This window comes from Leptonychotes weddellii, chromosome 1, assembly GCF_054177405.1.
Source record: "Leptonychotes weddellii isolate Sample4059 chromosome 1, ASM5417740v2, whole genome shotgun sequence".
Classification (NCBI taxonomy): domain Eukaryota; kingdom Metazoa; phylum Chordata; class Mammalia; order Carnivora; family Phocidae; genus Leptonychotes; species Leptonychotes weddellii.
Window position 1 is genome coordinate 46,162,776 of NC_138369.1, and position 23,884 is coordinate 46,186,659.

General features: G+C 39.2%; 1 protein-coding gene across 5 annotated transcripts in view; it reads right to left on the bottom strand.

Moving 5' to 3' along the window:
* The window catches only part of RAF1 (Raf-1 proto-oncogene, serine/threonine kinase), a 76,858-nt gene that overhangs the window by 19,316 nt on the left and 33,658 nt on the right, over window positions 1–23,884 (bottom strand). For 2 of the 5 annotated variants that reach the window (XM_081822376.1, XM_081822382.1), the window contains 6 exons: window positions 22,810–22,867; window positions 9,535–9,767; window positions 5,003–5,115; window positions 2,683–2,785; window positions 2,016–2,173; window positions 634–732 (listed from right to left, as the gene is read on the bottom strand). In XM_081822376.1, coding sequence (XP_081678502.1) covers window positions 634–732; window positions 2,016–2,173; window positions 2,683–2,785; window positions 5,003–5,115; window positions 9,535–9,741 — 680 coding nt within the window. In that variant the 5' untranslated portion in view covers window positions 9,742–9,767; window positions 22,810–22,867. The remainder of the gene's footprint in view (window positions 1–633; window positions 733–2,015; window positions 2,174–2,682; window positions 2,786–5,002; window positions 5,116–9,534; window positions 9,768–22,809; window positions 22,868–23,884) is intronic. The other 3 variants (XM_081822385.1, XM_006740232.3, XM_081822393.1) reach the window with 2 other exon arrangements.

The window sequence follows — 23,884 nt, forward strand, 5'->3', positions numbered from 1 at the left end:
CTAATTCAAGGGCGCCTGGGTGACTCAGTCCTTAAGTGTCTGCCTTCGACTCAGGTCATGATCCTGGAGTCCCGGCATCGAGTCCCACATCGGGGGCTCCCTGCTCAGCGGGGAATCTGCTTCTCCTTCTGACTCTCATCCCACTTGTGCTCTCTCTCTCTCAAATAAATAAATAAAATCTTTATGAAAATTTAAAAAATCTAATTCGACTCTTTTTAAAGATCACAGTCTATTAAATACCATGGTTTTAGCAATGCAAGGCCATAATTAGCATTCCAAAGTTAGGAGTTTTATTTTTATTGGATCATTGTATATAGTTTTGGGACCCTTCCCTTGAGGTACAACTTGCTACCATACGGAGGGAGGCAAAATCTGAAGCTCTTTAAAATGTGATGAGCTATAAAGGGACATGCTATGATAATAGAAGAAAACTGCAGTCACAGTCACTTTCCAAAATGTAAAAGCTACAGGACCACATTTTGCTTTAACACCAATATTAAGTCCTGCAGTACTAAAGGGTTTACACAGGGAGAGAAGGGAATGCAAAGGAGCTCCAGTCTTTTGTATTCAGGCTTTTAATGCCACCCACCCCAATAGAATTTTCCAAAGAAAAGCTGTAAGTAAAAAAATTACCTAACAGGCATCCGGGAAACAGACTCTCGCATCCGACGCATTGTCAAAGAAGGCAGTGCTGGGACCCCACTATCACCAATAGTAGAATTTGGAAACAATCTACATGAAATCAGAGGAAGAATTGCAGTAATTTTACAGGGTCAGACTGCCTTGCCTTGCTACTCTTGCTAACAGCTACTCAAACTAAACATCTTCTAGTCACATTTTGCTCGACCATTTTAGGCTACCCAGAGCAAAAGGCACCACCAACCCAAATGACTGGGTTTGAATGAGTACAGAATGTGAACAATACTGACCTGCCAATGAACATATAGGCTCTAGTGTGCATTTCTAAAAAAAGAATACTGGTCCAGTATCCAGTTTTAACACTATCGCAGGGTACATGATAAGCTAAATCACATAGAACTTTTCTGGAAATATTCTGTCTTGGAAACACACTTATAAAAAGACCGAATATGAAAAATGTCATTCAGCACCAAAAATCATAAATAAAAGTGATTAGCATTAACTGGCATCTTCTTTCAATGAGATGAACACTTGTGCCCAGCAATTTCACAGGTGCTACCTCAGTAAATCCTCACGGGAACCCTGCAAGGAGGGTACTATCCTTTTCTTCAGATGAGTGCACTTGAGGCTCAGCGGTGATTAGTTAATGGTAACGCCAAGGTTCTCACCCATGTCTGCTGAACTCCAAGCCTGTGCCACTCAGGCTACACAAGCAAAAGCAATGTGGCTGCCAGGAAAGCAAAAGAGGCATTCCCATCGTGGTTTAATGACAACACTCCCTTTGTTTTTCTAGAACTCTCAAAAAGGGATAAAATTTTGACTTTTCATACCCCCATTAACAGTTCTTAAAAGGCAATTTGGAACATGCAGTTTCAGCTTAAACCTCACTAAACACAAGTATCTTTTGAAGTTTTACATCACTTTAAAACTAATGTTTTCTCCAGTTAGAGGTGAAGAAAATAACACCAACCATGCTTTCTGCCCCTTCTCAATAACAAAGGTCTGTTTAGCATATTTAACAAAATAAAGAGTAGTGTTTACTAGCAACCAAATAGATGATACTGCTGAGAGAGGATAGCCGAGAAAGTCTTTGGTTTTCACATCCTTTTGTTCTTTGCTTTACTGAATCACAGCACATCAATCTCTATTTGACAGATAACAGTCCTATAACCTGCTAGTTTTAGAGAGCTATGCCACACTAAAACTCGCTGGCTTCAGAACTGTCATGTTTCTAAAGTAGATGGTTTCCAGATCATGCTAATTCATTTAATAAGTCTAAAACCCAGACTTGTCAGTCAAATATACAATAAGCACCTTCAAAAGAGTTTATACCTTCCCACCCACTTATATTCTTTGAAATAAGAACAATGCCTTACAAGAGCTGTCTGATATTACTCCAGTCCACACACATAGTAGGTACTTTGGTGCTACAGTGCTCGTGAAATTTGTAGCCACAAGTCTGACAACGAAATCCATTTAGCAGGAACTTCTGACAGATGTCACAGAAGGCAAGCTTCAGGAAGGTCTTCCGTGCCTAGAACAAGAACACAGGTGTAAATTATGTTGAATAAATGAAAGACAACAAAAGACAAAGTAATTTCCGTCTTGGTCTCCAAGAGGTCTTAAAACAGAATGAAGAGGGGCGCCTGGATGGCTCAGTTGGTTAAGCGACTGCCTTCGGCTCAGGTCATGATCCTGGAGTCCCAGGATCGAGTCCCGCATCGGGCTCCCTGCTCGGCAGGGCGTCTGCTTCTCTCTCTGACCCTCCCCTCTCTCATGCTCTCTGTCTCATTCTCTCTCAAATAAATAAATAAAATCTTTAAAAAAAAAAAAAAAACAGAATGAAGAGTCGTACTTCCAACATTTGTAAAATTCATGTATTATCTGTGGCTAATTAAACCTAAACTGCCTAACTGTAAACAATGGCATAATGGCAGTTTTGAACAATCCAACAATATATATGCCTCGTACCTCTGAGAAAGTCCTATTATGCCAGTCAAAGCACCCAACATGCCACAAAAAGAGAAGAACTCTGTAACTTACAAAGTTGTGTGTTGTAAGGGGAACGTGATCCAGGAAATCTACTTGAAGTTCTTCTCCAATCAACGAGGCAGCATCAGTATTCCAATCTAAACGTGCTTTTTTACTGCAGGGGATTTTTAAAAACATAATATAAAAGGGAAATGTTTAAACAAGCTAAGAGTTCAAGGCCAATAAACAACAATGGCTACCATTTATCTCTTACTATATAAACATAAAACTTAATCCCATATAACACTAGCTTATTTAATTCACACAACAAACCTATCAAGTACGCATTATTATCCCCATCTTAAAAATGAGAGAATGGGGGCCCTAACAAGGCCACACAGTGAGTGTAAAGGCCTATGTTGGAATCCAGCTCAGCTGGACTCTAAAGCTTGTGCTCTTAGAATAAAGGTTATTTTAAAATAACGAACTACACAACGGGGCTCCTGGATGGCTCAGCCGGTTACGCATCTGGACTCTTGATTTCAGCTCAGGTCATGATCTCGGGATTGTGGGATCCAGCCAAGTCAGTCTCTGTGCTCAGCAGGGAGTCTGCTTGGGATTCTCTCCTTTCGCTCTCCCTCTGCCCCACCCCTCCCTTTCTCTTAAAAAAAAAAAAGTATTAAAAGAATGAACTATAATGATCTCACGATAAAGTAAATATGTAATACATTGGACTTTGTGATATTAAAATCCTATAAAAATTCTAAAATCCTAAAATTGGGTATAAATATTGCTGTAAAAGCAAAATTTAATCTTCTGTAGCCTACTTCAGTCAGGCAGATACATAAATACAAAAGAATTGCAAATGAAATGCACTTTTCTATTAATAATAGGCTCACATATGTAGAGTTGTTTGCAGGGTCTATAAATATAAGTTGATAGTGGACTTAACTGTCTTAACATTTACTCTGCCACCATTCTTTCTGTGCCTAGACAACACAGAAAAACAGATACAACGAAGTAAAAAGCTTCAAAAAAAATGAAACTCCTTTCTCATGTCTTGTGTAGTTAGTTCATCAGGCCCACTTCCTGAAGGAAGAATATTCTAAAGTAGGGAGAAAACAACACATATATAGCACAATTCAAACTTCTCCCTTTGCTTACCAGAAGCCTATTCCAGCCCTTTTTCTGGTTATCCAATAGCAAATAATCCATTCCTTAATATAATTCCCTATACAAGGACTCCAAAGTACTATTTTACCCTAAAGAAGGGGGGGGGGGGCAGCCCTATGTTCTCATCAGTCTTCAGGTGCTATCTGTCCAAGAGAAAAGCGACGGTAGCTCTAAACCAATGTGGCCTTGGATGAGAGCGGACAAGCCCCTCACTGTCCCAGAATCCCTCTAGTCCTTAAGGAGCACTACAGATTAGCTTGAGACCAACCTGGGGCCTACATTCAGATAAAGCTGACATCTGCTTCAAAGATCTGCACTTCAAAAAACTGCCTCCTAAGCTGAGAGGAAGAGCATAGTGGAATTTAAGATGGCCCTTTTGAGTTGACTCATTCCCTAGGCTATTCTCTCAAACTGTGGAACTCCTTGAAACAGAAAAGATGTAAGCTGAAGATCAGTAACAGAACTAGCATTTTCCAAGAAGAAAGTAAAGATTACTTCCCCCAAATTGGGGGGGATAATAAGAGATAATGGATAAGTATGGAAGCTATGGGTTATTACTCCTAGCCTTTGATCGGATACCTCTATCTTGCCACCACCATTAGAAAGAAGATTAACTATGGATCTTCCTTGAAGCAGAAATTCTCCTGCATCTTTTAGTCCTATGTCTGCCAAACTGCAGGGATTCAATAAACATTAACTGTATAAAAAAATGAATGAATAAGGGGTGTCTGGCTGGCTCAGTCAGAAGAACATGTAACTCCAGATCTCAGGGTCCTGAGTTCAAGGCCCCACACTGAGTGTAGAGATTACTTAAATAAAAACTTAAAAAAAAAAACGAATGAATTACAAAAGAGTTAATCTCTTGAGGATAAGATTCTTTAACTATAAAAATGCAAACATTTTCTGAGTACCCATTCTTCCACTGCATTCCAGGAAACACAAAAATTTTTGCTCTCAAGAAACACATCACCTGACACTACTGTTTCCATCTATGGAACACTATCAACACCTAATATGTATTCTTTTTTCAATGCAATGTTCAAGCAATAATTTCAAGTTCTTAGTATTTTATTTTTCTGAGTTGTCTATGAACAAGGGCATATAAATACATAATATTCTATAGGAAGCTAGTATACTTTTTAAGAAATGGGAACTGTTATTATTTGAAGCCATCAGCTCCTTACTAGTATGAAAAAGGAGCTGACTTTTGAGTTCTTACCCTTTATGTTCATGGAGAAGTCTGAACACGGCACAGCACTCCGGCTGTAGGCCCCTCACCTTGAGTGCTTTCATAAGGCAATCATGCAAGCTCATTCCATTTCGCACATTGACCTATAAACAAAAGACCATCTTTAGAACCAACAAAGGCTGCACATCCCTTAGTGAGCACAGAAATAAATGCATCATTCTGTAGGGATATATGTAGATTTATGACAGCATTGTCTGTAATGGTAAATACATACACATGCAGGAAATACCTGGAATGTCCAGCAATAGGTGAGTGCTTGAATAAAGCCTAGAATATCTTTATATGTCACTGCCACTACTATATTATTTATAATGACCTAGAGAGAGGGGTATCCATGATATGTTAATTGTGGGAAAATATTTTTCACAATAACAGAGTCAGATTATTCAAAGGGTGGGAAACCCATGTATGTTTATATATGTTGCATGAGTGTGAAAAGATACGCCTCTAGCTATTAACATGAGGGGAGTGGCTGAGAGAGATAAAATGATCAAACTTCTCTTGACACAGCTCTAATTTGTTTAACTCGCTGAAATGTACATGCAAGCATGAACATCCACCAGAAAGGAAAATAAACCAATCTGTTCTATAAGCAAACAAGAGTTTTTCTGGCCAAAATTTGTATTTCAACCTGTTTTCAACAAAATGGTTTATCCTCCTAAGAAAAATTCCATTTCATATACACTTCACACCTGTAAGGGCAAGCAAGAAGAGGAAACAGAGCTCCTGTCCTGCTACAAAGACAAACACCACGAGTTTAAATAAATGCGCACACCATTCCAGGTAGCCTTAGTTTATGTCCCTCCACATTCTCCTGTATCCAATCCTCAAAAGCTAGGCAGGCACTCAGAGGCCTAGTAGAAGTGTGAATACTAGGGATCCTAATAATGGCAGCTATATAAAAAGACCTCGGGGCACCTGGGTGGCTCAGTCATTGGGCATCTGCCTTTGACTCGGGTCATGATCCCAGGTTCCTGGGATCGAGCCCCACATCGGGCTCCCTGCTCAGCGGGAAGCCTGCTTCTCCCTCTCCCACTCCCCCCTGCTTGTGGTTCCCTCTCTCGCTGTGTCTCTCTGTCAAATAAATGAATAAAGTCTTAAAAAAAAAAATCTTTAAAAAAAAAAGACCTTAAACTAATGATGTAATGTATGGTTAACATAAGAAAAAAAAGAAAAAAAAACCTTAAGAGTTTTGATTAAGGCCCCATATATTTTGTTTTTATTTTATTTTTTAGAGAGAGTCGCACACAACAGGGGGTAGAGGAGAGGGAGGGAGGGGCAGAGGGAGAGAGAGAATCCCAAGCAGACTCCACACTCAGCACTGAGCCCAACACAGGGCTCAATCCCACAACCCCGAGATCATGACCTGAACCAAAATCAAGAGTCGGATGCTCAACCAACCAAACCACCCAGGCACCCCCCATACATTTTGTTTTCAGAGCCAATAAAGTTAATTAAAAGTGAGGCAACTAGAGTCAGATTGGCCAGTAAGGAGAACAGAATGTAGATCTGCAGGGTTTCTGCAGTGCTCTCAGTGGAGTTCCTGTGTTCAGTGAAAGTGTGAGAGCGGACAGTGGCCCACCCAGTCCCTTCCCAGAGGGAGGTGAGTGTGTGCTTGGATCTATTTGAAAAGTCTGAAGTATTTATTTAAAATGTTCCATAGCAAGTTTATTTTAGAATTCTTGAAGCAGTTATACCCTTAGAAAGATCCACTAAATTCTAGCTTTTCAGAAACAAAACTAAGTGAAAGTGAGATATACTGATCTGAACTATGAAGACAAGACACCATGAATGAGGACAATGAAGAGTAAAACACACACTAACAATCATTACTTGCATCAAATACTGTGTAATGGGGCTCTGAAAAATATAAAGTGCTATCTGTGCTCTATCATTAACCTTCATTAAAAGTTACAGACTCAGGCACCTGGGTGGCTCAGTCAGTTATGCGTCTGCCTTTGGCTCAGGTCATGATCCCAGGGTCCTGCGACTGAGTCCCACATCGGGCTCCCTGCCCAGCAGGGAGTCTGCTTCTCCCTCTGTGCCCCGCCCCACCCCCCGCTCATGCTTGCTCTAATAAATGAATAAAATCTTTAATAAATAAATAAATAAAAGACATATAGACTCTAAGAGCTAGACAGTTTAAATATTCTCTAATCCAGTGGGGTTCCCAAATGTGACTGGCATTAGAATCAGCCAAGGAGCTTTTGTAAATATAGATTCCCAGCCTCCCCACTCCAACACATCCAAGGATTCTGATTCACTTGATCTTGAATTAAGCCCAGGAATCTGTATTTTAATCCATGTCAGGTGATTCTAATGGTAAATTAATGGTCCTCAGCTACAGTCCAATCACCCATCCAGTAAACAGGCAGCGACAGACACACACACGTACAAAATGACAAGAAAAAGGTTGTTTGTTTGTTTTCCAATCAACTACCAAGTATACTTCTACAATTAATTAAATCATATATGTATCCTTTCAGTCATTCTCCTCTCTACAACTCCCCATGGATACATGTTGAAATTAGTTAAGTCTGACTAATTTCTGGAGCCCACTAAGTGATTATGAGAGTCATTCTGGGTTCCAAGCAGTGAAACAACCTGGGGATGATTAGAAACTGCTGACTCATCATGCTGACCACCAGCAAGTGACTCCTTCCAGTGGTCCCCTAAAGATGGGTGCCTGCTGAAAGAAGACGGTTCTTCCAGAGAGTGATGGTCCATCTCTGGTCAAAGAATTAGGAGAAACTAACTTTCTCTGCTAGAGCCTTCTCATAAGCTGTATGAGAATCAAGCTTCCAAATCACTGGTTTCCAAACACCAGTTGTGCTAAACCGAAAGCTGTCAAGGGCTACACAGATGTAGAAAAAACTCAATCATAGCTACCATTTTCTTATAAACTAGCTACTGTATTCAGCATGTGCCTCATTTCATTAAGGTCAGGAAACAGAGGCTCAAAATATTATGTAACTTGTCTAGATGATACAGCTAATAAAAGGCAATACAGGGATTTAAATTGGGGCCTGGTTGTCTTAAAGGCCCATACACTTAATCATTATGCCAAACTAAGTTTCCCAGTTTTCAGGCAATCTGGTAGTAGAGAATAGGGAAGACCGGCACGGTAACACCCTGAAGCAGTACTATATGGTCTTCAGCTTCCCATTACATTCACACTCCCCATCTGGGTTCTCCATTTAAGGTTAGAAAGAAAATTAATGAGCAATAGTAGGTAAAAATCATCTTGCAAATGAAAGGCCACTGTTGAAATATAAGGAGGTTATTACTATTTATTTTGCCAGCCATTAAACTTTTATTTTTAGGAAGGGAACAAAAATAAATTTACTCAAACTATTTAAATACCTTTTGAGTTTTGCCTTCAGTTCAAAACGTACATAAATGTACAATACTGTAACTGGGAGGCTCCTGAAGTTCACAAAAGAAGTACAACGGAATTTATTAGTAAACTGGGGAGAGGAGAGCAGAACTGTCAGAAACAAACAGAAAATTCTGGACCGAACTTCCTAACCTCAGAACTTTGTCTCACCTAGGTACACAGAAAAAAAGACAATGCACTGATTTTACTCAAAAATGGGGGTGGGAAAGGAGGAGGTGTGGAAGTTTTGAACTAAAGGTTTTTTCCAAATGTCCCACCAAGCAAAATTAGCACAACTTCACTTTCCTGTTTTAACCAGGTAGGGTTTTTTCACCCAGAATAGTAAGAAACTGTTTTGAGCAGTAATTTCTTGGAAAAGTTGGGATTCTATGTCAGAAAACTGAGACGCAGTTTCTAAGTTGCTGTACTTTCTAAGCTACCTTCAGCTTTGCCTGGGGCCTACAAAATTTACCAAAATAATTTTTTCTAGGTAATTTTATTTTCTTCTATATATGTGACTGTAATGTCCAAAAAATTTAGTAAGCATTTTAATATCCATAACACATACATACATACATAAAAATCAGCTGGAAAGGTCTAAGGGACCGTCAAAAGAAAAGTCTTTTCAAGAAACCCCCCCACACGGGGCGCCTGGGTGGCTCAGTCGTTAAGCGTCTGCCTCTGGCTCAGGTCATAATTCCGGGGTCCTGGGATCGAGCCCCGCATCGGGCTCCCTGCTCAGCGGGAAGCCTGCTTCTCCCTCTCCACTCCCCCTGCTTGTGTTCCCCTCTCTCGCTGTGTCTCTCTCTGTCAAATAAATAAAATCTTTAAAAAAAAAGAAACCCCCCCACAAAAACATACTATTTGTTTGAATGAAGTGGCAGAAGATATTCCAGGCAAGAGTAATAATAAAAGGAAGGCCAAGGAGTGGGAGGAAAGTAGGGGAGGGGATGTGGAAGGAACACAGCAATATAAAGTAATAAAATCTGCAACTGGAAAGCCAATTAATAAAGACACTAAGTGACAGTGAAGATTTTGCCCATCTTCAAGGTGAGTAAAATTATCCAAAATGCTTTTTTATAGGCAGATGGACCGCGAAATTTTCTGAAAGGAAACATTTACATACCACTGTTCTTTGCTTGTTTGGCAAGAAAACACGGATAGTGTTGCTTGTCTTAGACGAGTCCGTAAGTTTGCCATCATCTGATGCCCGACGCTGAAAGCCAAACGGCTGAACTATTGTAGGGGAGATGCAGCTGGGGCCGTCAAACACTGTGTCTTTGAATCCAAAACCGTTGCTGATCGTCTTCCAGGCCCCCTGTATGTGCTCCATTGATGCAGCTTACACAATACTTAAACCTAATTAAGATTAAAAAAAAAAAAACAAACACAATTCTAGAACAAAAGGAACTAACTCAACAACACAGTATCTACTTAGAAAATAGTAGTATGTGGACTTTCTCTTGTGACACCTTCTGCTTAAATAAATCAGAAAACTTCTATATTAGTCTATTTCCATAAAATATTTCATAGACAACTAAAAAATGAGCAAAATCAGGGCTAGAGATCAAAAGACTCATCAAGGGTTATACCACCAGTTAAAAGCCAACCTGGACCATGGGCCCAGGTCTCCTGGCTTCTAATATTTTTTTAAATTACATTTCTCTTCTTCTTTAGTTATTGTATATTAAGTGCAAGTGACTACCCTTGGGTATCAGTAACATGTTAAGTACTATGAGAAGTGAAATTTAAAAAAAGAACTGTAAGTCATAATTTTCTGCCTTAAAGGAAGGAAATCAGTATTTCTAGGATGTGTATTAGACACTTGATATATAAATGATCTCACTTAATGTGTATAAGGATCTCAAAGCCTTTAAATCCCATCCTCCATTTACCCTTTAAACAAATGAGGCACAGAAAAATCACACTACTTGCCCCAAAATACCCAAATGATAGGTAAAATAACCAGATTCTATGGATGTTTAAATTTAAAGTTCATGAACTTTCCACCGTAACATTCACAGTTCAGTTTTGGTACAAAAACGAACTTACAAACAGGAGCAAGCAGAGATAGTCACCTAACCAAAAATAACCAAATGTTTTAAGTAGGCAACAAGAAAACTGCAATAGAAATCTACAGACAGTCACAGAATGACGATAAAGTTAGATACTGTGCAGTTTGGACACACCATGCCCTGGGATTGACTGGGAGTCAGCAATCATGCAGAAGTAAGGTTTATCTCCTTCTTTAGAAAATGGTGATGTTGACAGGGAATCCCATCCTTCTCACACCTTCTTCCCTTAGAAACTTACTTGGTCTTATTATTAATAATACCTACCATCTACTAAGTGCCTACTATTATGAGGAAGTATATACTGCATACATCCCATTCATATTATCCAACCTAATCCTTAGAGAAATATTCTAGGTAGGACTTACATCCCCATTTTGCAGCTGAGAAAATTTAAAGACTGACCTAGTAATTCAATTGCACTCTTTAGGAATTTATCCCACAGAAGTATAAGGCAAGTGTATAAAGATATATACAAATGAGCACAGAGAAAAAAAGAGAGAGAGGGGCAAACCAAGAAACAGACCCTTAACTACAGAGAATAAACTGATGGCTACCAGAGGGGAGGTGGGTAGGGGGATGAGTTAATTAGGTGATGGGGATTAAGGAGTGCACTTGTGATGAGCACTGGGTGATGTATGTATGTGCTTAACCATTAAATTGTACACCTGAAACTAGTATTACACTGAATGTTAACTGGAATTCAAATAAAAACTTAAAAAAGAGAAAAGATATATGTACAAGCATCTTCGTTATAGCATTATTCATAGCCTTAAAAACTGGGAAAGACCAATATCTAACAGGGAACTAAACATAATGTTAATATCTATGTGGTAAATGAAGTAATCTGTATGTGCAGATGGAGAAAAGCTATCTAAGACAAAAAATGAAAAATATAGTTTGAACCTCTTTTTATATTAGTCTAGAAAGAGGAAAATCTAGAATCATAAAGAGGTGAGAAAATCTAGAATAATAAAGTATTAACAGTGATTATTTCAGCAGGATTGTGAGGAATTTTTACTTCCTATATATTGTCTATCTACTTTTTGGTTTTTTGTGTTTTACTATTACAACTAAATTTCTATGAAGCCTATTGTATTTGTGTAAGGGGGAGAGGCAGGACAAGACATCACAGCCTTCAAGTGGCAGGGCCATGACACACTGCCTTCCCCTCTGGCACCTAAACCTGAGCCCCTTCACACTCCTAATTCTAACCCTTCACTACCATAAGGTCACTTCTTAGGGGCACCCACAGCTCTTTTCCCTAGATCTTTTTTCCCAACTAAAAAAGGAAGAGATGAAGTTTAGAACCAGATGAGAGAAAAAGATGAGGAAAGAGGGTTCTTCTGAGCATCTCACTAGCCTAAAATGATATGGTTCCCTTGATCTAGAAATACAGAGCAACCAGAGCAATCTTAAAGATGCAACTCAACATATCCCTCCCCTATTTGAGACTCAGAATATAAGCCAAACTCCTTCTTTCTGAACAAACATGTCAAGCTTAAAGTCGCAGGACTTTTGAATTTCTTCTTCCCTCCACCTGGAAGGCTGACACCTTCAGACACAAACAAGCTGACCTTTTCACATCATTAAGGCCTTCATCTAAAAGATCACTTTAGAGATGCTTTCCCTAGCCACCCAGCCAAAAGACCTTCCTCCCTACCCCCATTAAATAACCCAGCTTATTTTCTTCATGGCACTTACTACTATGTTAAATTGATCAGATTTAGTTAGTACAGATTTAGGTTAGTACCCTCCACCCTCCTTCTACTCCACAAAGGCTCCTGCAGGACTCTGCCAAATCCTATTCACTACTATATTCTTAGTCCTTAATACAGTACTTAGAACCTGAAGGCACTCAAGTATTAAATGAATTAAGTTAGAAACCAGAATAACGTTGCAAAACATATATAATTTTTTTAAAGACTCAGAGAGAGCATGAGCAGGCAGAGGGAGAGGGAGAGAATCCTCAAGCAGACTCCCCACAGAGCACGGAGTTGGACACACAGTTCAATTCCCAGGACCCTAAGATCATGACCTGAGCTGAAATCAAGAGCCAGATACTCAACCGACTAAGTCACCCAGGAGCCCCCCACCCTGCCTTTTTAAAAGATTGGATTAATTGATTTATAGAGTATAATTTTTTTAATAGAACAGATCTGTCAGAACTAGTAAATGTTAGTTAAATCTCCATTTAGTAGTACACCTTTAAAAAATACCTACCATTCAGCAAATGACAAACTGCAGTAAACAGCATTATGTATTTAATTGGGGGGAGGGGTAGAGAGACCGTACTATAAACTATTAGCTAAAGAACCCACTTACAAGACTTAAACATGGCCTAACTCCAAGAACATACTCATTTTATGATGAATTCTAAGTCTTGAAGGCACTTAGAAAATAACAGTGCTGGCACTTAGTATAGAACATACTATAATAACTGTTAATTAAAATTGACAAAACAAAAGCAAACCCACTTAAATTCTCAAGTTTTAGACTATCATTTATTATTTTTATTTGTCTATGTGGGTTTGTTAAGACCACTTACTAGGCTAAGAAGCATAATAAGTCAGTGTTTCCCAACCTTTTTCATGTCACTCATACAAAACAATGAACCATATTTGTAAGGCATGCTGAGGTCAGCAGACAGGCTAGGAAGACCAAGGGCCTACCAGCTGCCCCAGGGATGATGGATACACCACTAACCTGTTCATCACAGGAAGTTCTATTCCTTAATCAGTTTACTAAAAGGTACACATCTGAAAACAAGAAAAAGTCCACTTCTAAAAGCCATTCAGCATCAATACACTTGTCTTAACTGGAGACATTCAGAAACCCCATTGATACTACTCTCAAATAAATATAAATGTAACATAAATGTAAACCTAGCTTCTAATACTTTGCTCTCTCCTACTGATCTGTTGACCAAATCTCAAGACATACCTAGAGACATACTAAAACTAGACAGCCCAAATGTGAAGTCTTTCACAATCCCAAAGAAAAGTTTCAAAACTAATGCACTCTCTTACGAATGGTGAAATTCATTATGTTGGAATAAATCAATCATTTTAAAAAAGATATTTCTCTCTTTCTTTCTCTATAAAGGATTACTATTCCTAATATACAAAGAACTCCTAAAAATTAACAAAAACATGAACAATGCCACAGGAAAAAAATGAAATTAAATTCACAGAAGAGAAACACGTGTTTATGTGTGTTTGTATGTGTGTATATATACACATATATAGTAGAGAAATGCAAATTTTGAAAAGCAAAATACTATTTTTAACATCGCATTTATAAAATTTAAGACTGAAAAGGAAAATATCCATCACAGGCATTCAAGAAAACCTACCTCTCCTACTTGCTGATAAGAATGTAAACTGCAACAGTCTAACTAATAGTGTCTCTTAGCTGTTTAAATATTTGAATTTCTATACCATTTGACAATCTATCTTACAGGGGGAATATAACAGCCAGCACTACAGAAATACCCAGCACTACTAAGGAATACTTACTGCAGCGTTATCTGTAATATCAATAAACTAAACTACTTCAGAGCTAAAGGCATAAAACCAAACTAGAAACAATTTAAAGCAAGACTAGTTTACAAAAATAAGAACTCCCAGGAAAGGATGCTACCCCAACACACTGGCTAAAGGTCTAATTTAAAGAATATTTATCCAGGGAAGCTTGGGAAGACAGTGGAGTAGAAGGATCCTGAGCTCACCTGCTCCTACAGACACAACAAGGCTGCAACTACATAAAGTGCAACTCAAAGACTAGCAAAATAGTATTCTCACAGTTAAAGATTTTTTTAAATGACCATATTGAGAAGGTTAAGAGGGAGAAGAGACAGCTGGGAACCTTTGAAACCCCCAGTGTGGTAACTCACAAGCAGGAGGGATATCACAGACAAGCAGATCTTCCCTAGGAAGCAAACCAATCTAGCCCTACGTAAGGTAACCCCTGCCCCAGATCCTCACCAGGAAGACAAGCCCCCACAACACCTGGTTTTGAAAATCAGCAGGTCTTAACTCCAGGAGAGCCAGAGGGCTACAGAAAACTGGACTGTTCTTAAATGGCCAGGACACTGTACCAGACCTAGCACAAAGGCAGCAGTCTGAAAAGCATCTGGATTATACACGAAAGAGATTTACTAATTTTAGGGTGTGTGCTAATGGGGCAGAATCTGTAGAAACTTTCTACAGGAAGGGAAGAGCTGATGGGCATCATTTTCTTTGCCCTCCTTCAGTCTAACTGGTGGGAACCAATTCTGACACTCTCCTTCTACCTTGCTACCACCACTCATCTGCCCCAACATTCCCCAGTGGACCCGCCCCACCACTGCAGCAGGTGCCCCTCCAAAGCTGCTCCCACCCCGCCACACCCAGTAGACACCCTTGGTAAAGACCAGCAACCCCCTAAAACAATTACTGCCCCACCACACCCAGTGGGTAGCCCCAGACAGGACTGGTGCCCCTCCCACCAGCATGCCTGCAACAGCCAGCTGTGCCAGGAGCCAGTCCTGCCAACCAGGGCACCCACACAGTAGTCACACCCAGTCACTGCAGCCAGCCGAGCTGGGGACTAGCACCAACCATTAAGATGCCTAAAGCAGTCACAGCCCAGTCATAACAGGAGGGCCACACAGGAGACACCCATGAAACACTTGGTTCTACTGACCGGAGGGGGGGGACGACTGAGCTACGAGGATCCAAAGGTCACCTTCTACTTAAAGCCACTACTTTCTTTTCTTTTCTTTTTTAAAGATTTTATTTATTTATTTGACACAGAGAGAGAGAGAGTGAGAGAGAGAGATCACAAGCAGGGGGAGCGGCAGGCAGAGGGAGAGGGAGAAGCAGGCTCCCCGCAGAGCAAGGAACCCGATGCGGGGCTTGATCCTAGGACTCTGGAATCATGACCTGAGCTGAAGGCAGCAGCTTAACCAACTGAGCCAACCAGGCGCCCCAAAGCCACTACTTTCAAGACCAGGAGATATAGGTGACCTATCTAATACACAGAAACACAGAAAGTCAGACAAAATGAGAAGATGTAAGAATATGTTCCAAATGAAAAAATAAAATAAAACCTCAGAAAAAAAGAACTAAATGAAAAGAAATAAACAATCAAAGTAATGGTTATAAAGATACTCACCAGACTTGAGAGAAGAGTGGATGAACTCAGTGAGAACTTCAACAAAGAGAAAATATAAAAAGAACCAATCAGAGCTGAATACAATAACTGAAATGAAAAATACACTAGAGGAAATCAACAGCAGATTAGAGGATGCAGAAGTACAGATCACTAATCTGGGAAACAGTGTAGTGGGATCACCAAACTGAGTAACAAAAAGGGGAAAAAAATTTTTTTAATGAGGATAGGTTAAGAGAACTCAGAAACAATGCCAACTGTAATAAGAGTAGCATTACAGGGGTCCCAGAGGAGAAGAGAGAAAGAAGGGGGCAGAAAATTTATTTGAAGAAATAACAGCTAAAAAATTCCCTATCCTGGGAGTGCCTGGGTGGCTCAGTCGTTGAGCGTCTGCCTTCGGCTCAGGTCATGGTCCCAGGGTCCTGGGATTGAGCCCGTCGGGCTCCCTGCTCGGCGGGAAGCCTGCTTCTCCCTCTCCCACTCCCCCTGCTTGTGTTCCCTCTCTCGCTGTGTCTCTGTCAAATAAATAAATAAAATCTTTAAAAAAAAGAATCTGACTCTTGATCTTGGCTCAGGTCTCAATCTCAGGGCTGTGAGTTCAAGCCCTACTTTGGGCTCCACACTGAGTGTAGAGCCTACTTTAAAAACAACAATGACAAGAAAAACTTCCCTATCCTGGGAAAGTAAATAGACATCCAGATACAGGAAGCAAAAAGAGCCCCAAACAAGATAAACCAAAAGAGTCCAAAGATACATAATTATTAAAATGTCAAAAATTATGACAGAGAATCTTAAAAGCAGCAAGAGAAAAGCAACTAGTTACATAAAAGAGGAAACCTCATACCCCATAAGGTTATGAGCTGATTGTTCAGCAGAAACTCTGCAGTCCAGAAAGAGTGGCACGATATGTTCACAGTGCTGAAAGAAAAGAAAACTACAACGAAGAATACTCAACCCAGCATGGTTATCACTCACAACTGAAGAAGAGAGAGTTTCCTAGACAAACAAAAGTTAGAGTTCATCACCACTAAACTGGCCTTACAAGAAATGTTAAAGGGACTTCTTTAAGTGGAAAAAAAATAGGCTGGTAAGAAAATTACGAAAGAAAAAAAGTTTCACTGCTAAAATCAAACATATAGGGGAGTCTGAGTGGCTCAGTTAAGAGTCTGCCTTCGGCTCAGGTCATGATCCCAGGGTCCTGGGATCGAGCCCTGTATCAGGCTCCCTGCTCAGTGGAGAACCTGCTTTTCCCTCCCCCATCTCCCCTGCTTGTGCTCTCCCTCTCTCTCTGTCAAAAAAAAAAAAAAAAAAAGCAAACATATAGTAAAGAGATCAATCACTTATAAAGCTAGTATGAAGGCTAAAAGACAAAAATAATAAAATCAATCATGTCTACAATAATTAGTTAAGGGATACACAAAAGATGTAAAATGTGACCTCATATACATAAAACATGGAGGGAGGGGGGTGCCTGGGTGGCACAGTTGGTTAACCGTCTAACTCTTGGTTTCAGCTCAATCCTGATCTCAGGGTTGTGAGAGACTGAGCCCTGTGTTGGGCTCTGTGCTTAGCACAGAGTCTGCTTGAGATTCTCTTCCCCTCCCCCTTTGCCCTTCCTGCTCGTTCTCGTTCTCTTTCTCACACACACAAATAAATTAAAAAAAAAAAAAACATGGAGGGAGTAAAAATGTAGTGTTTTTAGAATATATGAACTTAAGTGACCATCAACTTAAAATAGACTGCTATATATATAAGACATTATATATGAACCTTATGGTAACCACAAGCCAAAAACCTGTAATAGACACAAAAAAAAATTAAGAGAAAGGGACTCAAGCGTAACACTAAAAAAGTCACCAAAACACAAGGAAAGAAAGAAAAGGAAAAGGGAACAGAGAACTACAAAACAACAAGAAAAGAATTAACAAAATGGCAATAAGTATACACCTATACCACAATAATTATTTTACATGTAAATGACCTAAACACTAATCAAAAGACATAGGGTGAATGAATGAATGGATTAAAAAAACAAAACCCGGGGCGCCTGGGTGGCTCAGTCGGTTAAGCAGCTGCCTTCGGCTCAGGTCATGATCCCAGAGTCCTGGGATCAAGCCCCAGTTGGGCTCCCTGCTCAGCAGGGAGTCTGCTTCTCCCCTGCCTGCCATTCCCCCTGCTTGTGCCCTCTCCCTCCCCCTCTCTCTGTGTTAATATTAAAAAAAAAAAACCCAACTATATGATGCCTATTAGACTCACTTCAGACCTAAAGACACATACAGACTGAACGTGAATGGATAAAAAAGGGTATTTTGTGCAAATGGAAATTAAAAAAAAAAATGGGGCAGCAACACCTGTATCTGACAAAAAGACTTTAAAACAAAAGACTGTAACAAGACAAAGAAGGGCATTACATGATGATAGAGGGATCAATCCAACAAGAAGATACAACAACTGTAAATATCGATGCACTCAACATAGGAGCACCTAAATATATAAAGCAAATATTAAGCATAAAGAAAGAAGTTGGCAGGAGCGCCTGGCTAGCTCAGTCAGTAGAGCATGTGACTCTTTATTTCAAGGTCATGAGTTCAAACCCCATGTTGGGCATAGAGAGGAAGGACGGAAGGACAGAAGGAAATTAACTGACAGTAATACAATAATAACAGGAGACTTTAACACCCCATTTACATCAATGATAGATCATACAGACCAAAAAATCAGTAAAGAAACGTGGCTTTAAATGACACATTACCAGATGGACTTAACATATATACACACAGAAAATTCCATCCAAAAACAGCAAAGTGTACGTTCTTTTCAAGTGCACGTGGAACATTCTCCAGGACAGATCACATGTTAGACCACACAGCCAAGTATCAATAAATTTAAGAAGACTGAAATCTATCAAACATCTTTCCTGACCATGAAGGTATGAAACTAGAAATCAATTACAGGAAAAAACACACAGATGTGGAGGCTACACAATAGGCTACTAAACAACCAATGAGTCAACAAAGAAATCAAAGAGGAAATAAAAAATAACTTAAGACAAATGAAAGCTGAAACCCAATGTTCCAAAATCTATGGGACACAGCAAAAGCAGTTCTAAGAAGGATGTTTATAGCAATACAGGCTTACCTCAAGAAACAAGAAAAATCACAAAGAATCCCACCTTACACCTTAAGAAACTAGAATAAGAAGAATAAAGTCCAAAGTTAGTAAAAGGAAGGAAATAAAGAGCAGAAATATACTGAGACAAAGAAAACAGAAAAGACGTATAAAAGACAATGAAAAATTATACACCAACAAATTTGACAATCTAGAAGAAATGGATAAATTCCTAGAAATACGTTATCTTAGAAAGCCAAATCAGGGGCGCCTGGGTGGCTCAGTCGTTAAGCGTCTGCCTTCGGCTCAGGTCATGATCCCAGGGTCCTGGGATCAAGTCCCACATCGGGCTCCCTGCTCTGCGGGAAGCCTGCTTCTCCCTCTCCCACTCCCCCTGCTTGTGTTCCTGCTCTCGCTATGTCTCTGTCAAAAAAATAAATAAAATCTAAAAAAAAAAAAAGAAAGCCAAATCAGGAAGAAACAGAAAATCTGAACAGACCAAATTTCTGGTAATGAAATCAGTAAGAAAAAAACAAAAGTTCAGGACCCAATGCCTTCACGGGTGAATTCTACCAAACATTTATTTTTAAATTTTTTTTAAGATTTATTTCTTTGAGAGCGTGCGCACATGAGCAGGAGAGGGAGAGAGAATCTAAAGCAGACTCCGTGTTCAGCATGGAGCCTGATGCAGGGCTCAATCTCATGACCCCAAGATCACAACCTGAGCTGAAACCAAGAGTCAGATGCCCAACCGACTGCACCACCCAGGTGCCCCAGATTCTACCAAACATTTAAAGAAGACCTAATACCTATCCTTCTCAAACTATTTCAAAAAACTGAAGTGAAAGGAATGCTTCCAAATTTATTTCATGAGGCCAGCATACTGATACCAAAACTAAAGTCACTACCAAAAAAAAAGATAATTACAGGCTAATATTGCCAATAAACATGGCTTCAAAATATTCAATAAAATACTAGCAAACCGAAGTCAACAATATATTAAAAGGATCATTCACCACGATCAAGTGGGATTTATTTCAGGCAGACAAGGATGGTTCAATATCTGCAACTATCTGATACACCACATTAATCAACCAATGATAAAAATCATATGATCATTTCAATAGATGCAGAAAAGGGATTTAACAATTCAACATCCATTATGATTAAAAATTAAAAAAAAACTCTCAATAAAGTGGGTACAGAGGAAATACACTGTAACATAATAAAGGCCATATATGACACCCACTCCTGATACTCAACAGTAAAAAGCTGAAAGTTTTTCTTCTAAGATCAGGAACAAGACTAGGATGTCCACTCTAATCACTTTTTATTCAACATAGTACTGCAAGTCCTAGCCACAGCAATCAGACAAGAAATAAAAGGCATCCAAATTGCTAAAGAAGTAAAATTGTCACTATTTGCAAATGACATGATAGTATCTATATATAGAAAACCCTAAAGACCACCAAAAAAAAAAAATTTAGAATGAATTCAGTAAAGCAAGCTAGCAGAAAGAGAAATTAGGAAAATAATCCCATTTACAACTGCATTAAAAAGAAAATACCCAGAGGTGCACCTGGGTGGTTCAGTTGGTTGAGCATCCGACTCTTGGTTTTGGCTCAGGTCATGGTCTCAGGGCCATGGGATTGAGCCCTGCATCAGGCTCCATGCTGAGCGATTGTCTCCATGCTCGGAGATTCTCTCCCTCTCTTTCTGCTCATGCGCACCCTAATTCTGTAAATCGTTTTTAAAAATGATTTTAAGAATATAATACCTAGAAATAAATTTAATCAAGGGGTGAAAGACCTGTACTCTGAAAACTATTAAGACACTGAAGAAAGAAAATGAAGACAATTAATAAATGAAAAAATACACCATGCTCATAGATTGGAAGAATATTGTTAAAATGCCCATATTACCCAAAGCAATCTACAGATTCAGTGCAATTCCTAACAAAGTATCAACAGGATTTTTCACAGAACTAGAACAAATAATCCTACAATTTATATGAAACCACAAAAGATTCCAAATAGCCAAAGCAATCTTGAGAAAGAAAAGGCTGGAAGGATCACAGTCCTAGATTCCAAACTATACTACAAAGGTATAATAATCAAAACTGTATGGCACTGGCACAACACAAACACACACACACACACACACACACACTCTCTCTCTCTTCAATGGAACAGAACAGAACGCCCAGAAATAAACCCACACTTATACTGGCAATTAATCTACAACAAAAGAAGCAAGAATATACAATAGTGAAAAGACAGTCTCCTCATAGTGCTGGGAAAACTGGACAGCTATATGCAGAAGAGTGAAGTAACTTTCTTTTTTTTTTTTTTTTTTTTTTAAAGACTTTATTTATTTGACAGAGACTCAGCGAGAGAGGGGAACACAAGCAGGGGGAGTGGGAGAGGGAGAAGCAGGCTTCCCGCCGAGCAGGGAGCCCGATGCGGGGCTCGATCCCAGGACCCTGGAATCATGACCTGAGCCGAAGGCAGACGCTTAACGACTGAGCCACCCAGGCGCCCCTGAAGTAACTTTCTTTTACCACATGCACACATACACACAAAAACTCAAATTGGATTAAAGACCTGAATACAAGCCCTGAAACTACAGAACTTCTAAAAGAAAACATATGCAGTAGATTTTTGGACATTGGTCTTAGCAATATTTTTTGGATCTGTCTCCTCAGGCAAGGGCAACAAAAGCAAAAAATAAACAATAGGGTCATATCAAACTAACATGTTTTTGCATAGCCAAGGAAAATACCAACAAAATGAAAAAGCAAACTACTAAATGGGAGAAGATATTTGCAAACAATATATCCAATAGGGGGTCAATATCCAAAATACATAAAGAACTCATGGGGCGCCTGGGCGGCTCAGTCATTTTATTGGGCATCTGCCTTAGCCTCGGGTCGTGATCTTGGGATCGAGCCCCACATCCGGCTCCCTGCTCGCCAGGAGGCCTGCTTCTCCCTCTCCCACTCCCCCTGCTTGTATTCCCTCTCTGGCTGTCTCTCTAATAAATAAATAAAATCTTAAAAAAAAAAAAAAAACTCATAGAACTCAACAGCAAAAAAACACCCAAACAATCTGATTAAAAGATGAGCAGAGGACCTGAAGACACTTCTTAAAAAAAAAAAAAGGCAAAAACAAAAAAACACCATACAGCCAATGGACACATGAAAAGATGGTCAACATCACTAATCACCAGAGAAACGCAAATCACAACCACAGTGAGATTATCACCTCAAACCTGTCAGAATGGCTGGTGTACATATAAGAAACCATATATATACATATATGTGTATATATATATGTGTGTGTGTGTATATATATATATATATATATATATATATATATATAATAGCAAGTGTTGGTGAGACTGTGAAGAAAAGAGAACCCTTGTGCACTGTTGGTGGGAATGTAAACTGGTGCAGCCACTATGGAAACAGTATGGAAGTTCCTCAACACAGTAAAATCAGATGATGATCCACATGATCCAGTAATTCCACTTCTGGGCATTTATCCAAAGAAAACAAAAGTGCTAATTTGAAAAGATAAATGCACCCCTATATTCACTGCAGCATTATTTACAACAGCCAAGATACGAAAGCAACCCAAGTGTCCACCGAAAGATGAAAGGATAAAGAAAATGTGGTGGGGGTACACACACACACACACACACACACACGACTACTACTCAGCCATAAAAAAAAGAGAGCTTGCCATTTGTGACAACATGGACGCATGGATGGACCTCAAGGGTATTAGGTTAAATGAAGTAAGTCAGAGAAAGACATATACTGTACGATTTCACTTAAATATGGAATCTAAAAAACAAAACAAAAACAGAAACAGATTCTATATACAGAAAACAAACTGGTGGTTTCCAGAGGGGAGGGGAGTGGTAGAATGGGCCAAATAGGTGAAGGGCATTAAGAGGTTAAAAACTTCGTTATAAAATAAGTCACAGGAAAGAAAAGTACAGCACTAGGAAATATAGTCAATAATATTATATTAACTTTGGTGACAGGTGGTAACTACACTTACCATGGTAAACATTTTGTAACGTATATAAATGTCCATTCACTGTGCTGTACACCTGAAACTAAAACATTCTTATGTCAGTTACACTTCAATTAAAAATTTAAAAATTTTAAAAATGAAGAATATTTAACCAGACATTTTTATCTACGAAAAACACTATGAAAAGTTATGAAAAATCCTACTTTGTTTTGCCTGAGAAAGCTTTTTTTTTTTTTTAAGATTTTATTTATTTGACAGAGAGAGACACAGCGAGAGAGGGAACACAAGCAGGGGGAGTGGGAGAGGGAGAAGAGGGCTTCCCGTTGAGCAGGGAGCCCGATGTGGGCTTGATCCCAGGACCCTGGGATCATGACCTGAGCCGACAGCAGACACTTAACGACTGAGCCACCCAGGCGCCCCCTGGGAAAGCTTTTTAAAAAGAAAACTTTTAAGTTTTACATAGGGAGTATTTTATACACTTTTACATTTAAGGGGCAAAAAAAACTACTGGGTTTCACTGCTAAAATGGTAAACTGTTTTCCATAATGTCAGAATGAGGCCAATGTCACGTTATCTGTCAGCAATAAATTTTTTAAACACTTTAAAGGACTATAAGGGCACCTGGGTGGCTCAGTTGGTTGAGCATCTGACTCTTGATTTTGGCTCGGATCATGATCTTGGGGTCGTGGGATCAAGCCCCACATCAGGCTCCTCACTCAGCAGGGAGTCTGCTGGAGATTCTCTCTCCCTGTCCCTCTCCAAAACAAACTTAAGAAAATAAAGGACTATACATGTTGTGTAGTGTCAAAAGTAAACATCAAAAAAAAAAAATTAATTAAAACTGTTCACAATGTATTTCTTGGTATTTATGCAAACTTTTCAACTCTTACATAAAAGTATATTGTTTAAGAGTATTAAGTACACCATTTGAAGATAACTTTGGTAACAAAGAGTTTATATGGAATCTAATTTTAAAAGCTCATTTCTGTCCAATGATAAAAAAAAATGTTTTTTTAGATAACTCTCTTCATATGTACAAAATAGTAGCTTTTTTATCACAAAAGTTCCCTGACCTTAAACATTTGTTTGGTGAAACAGC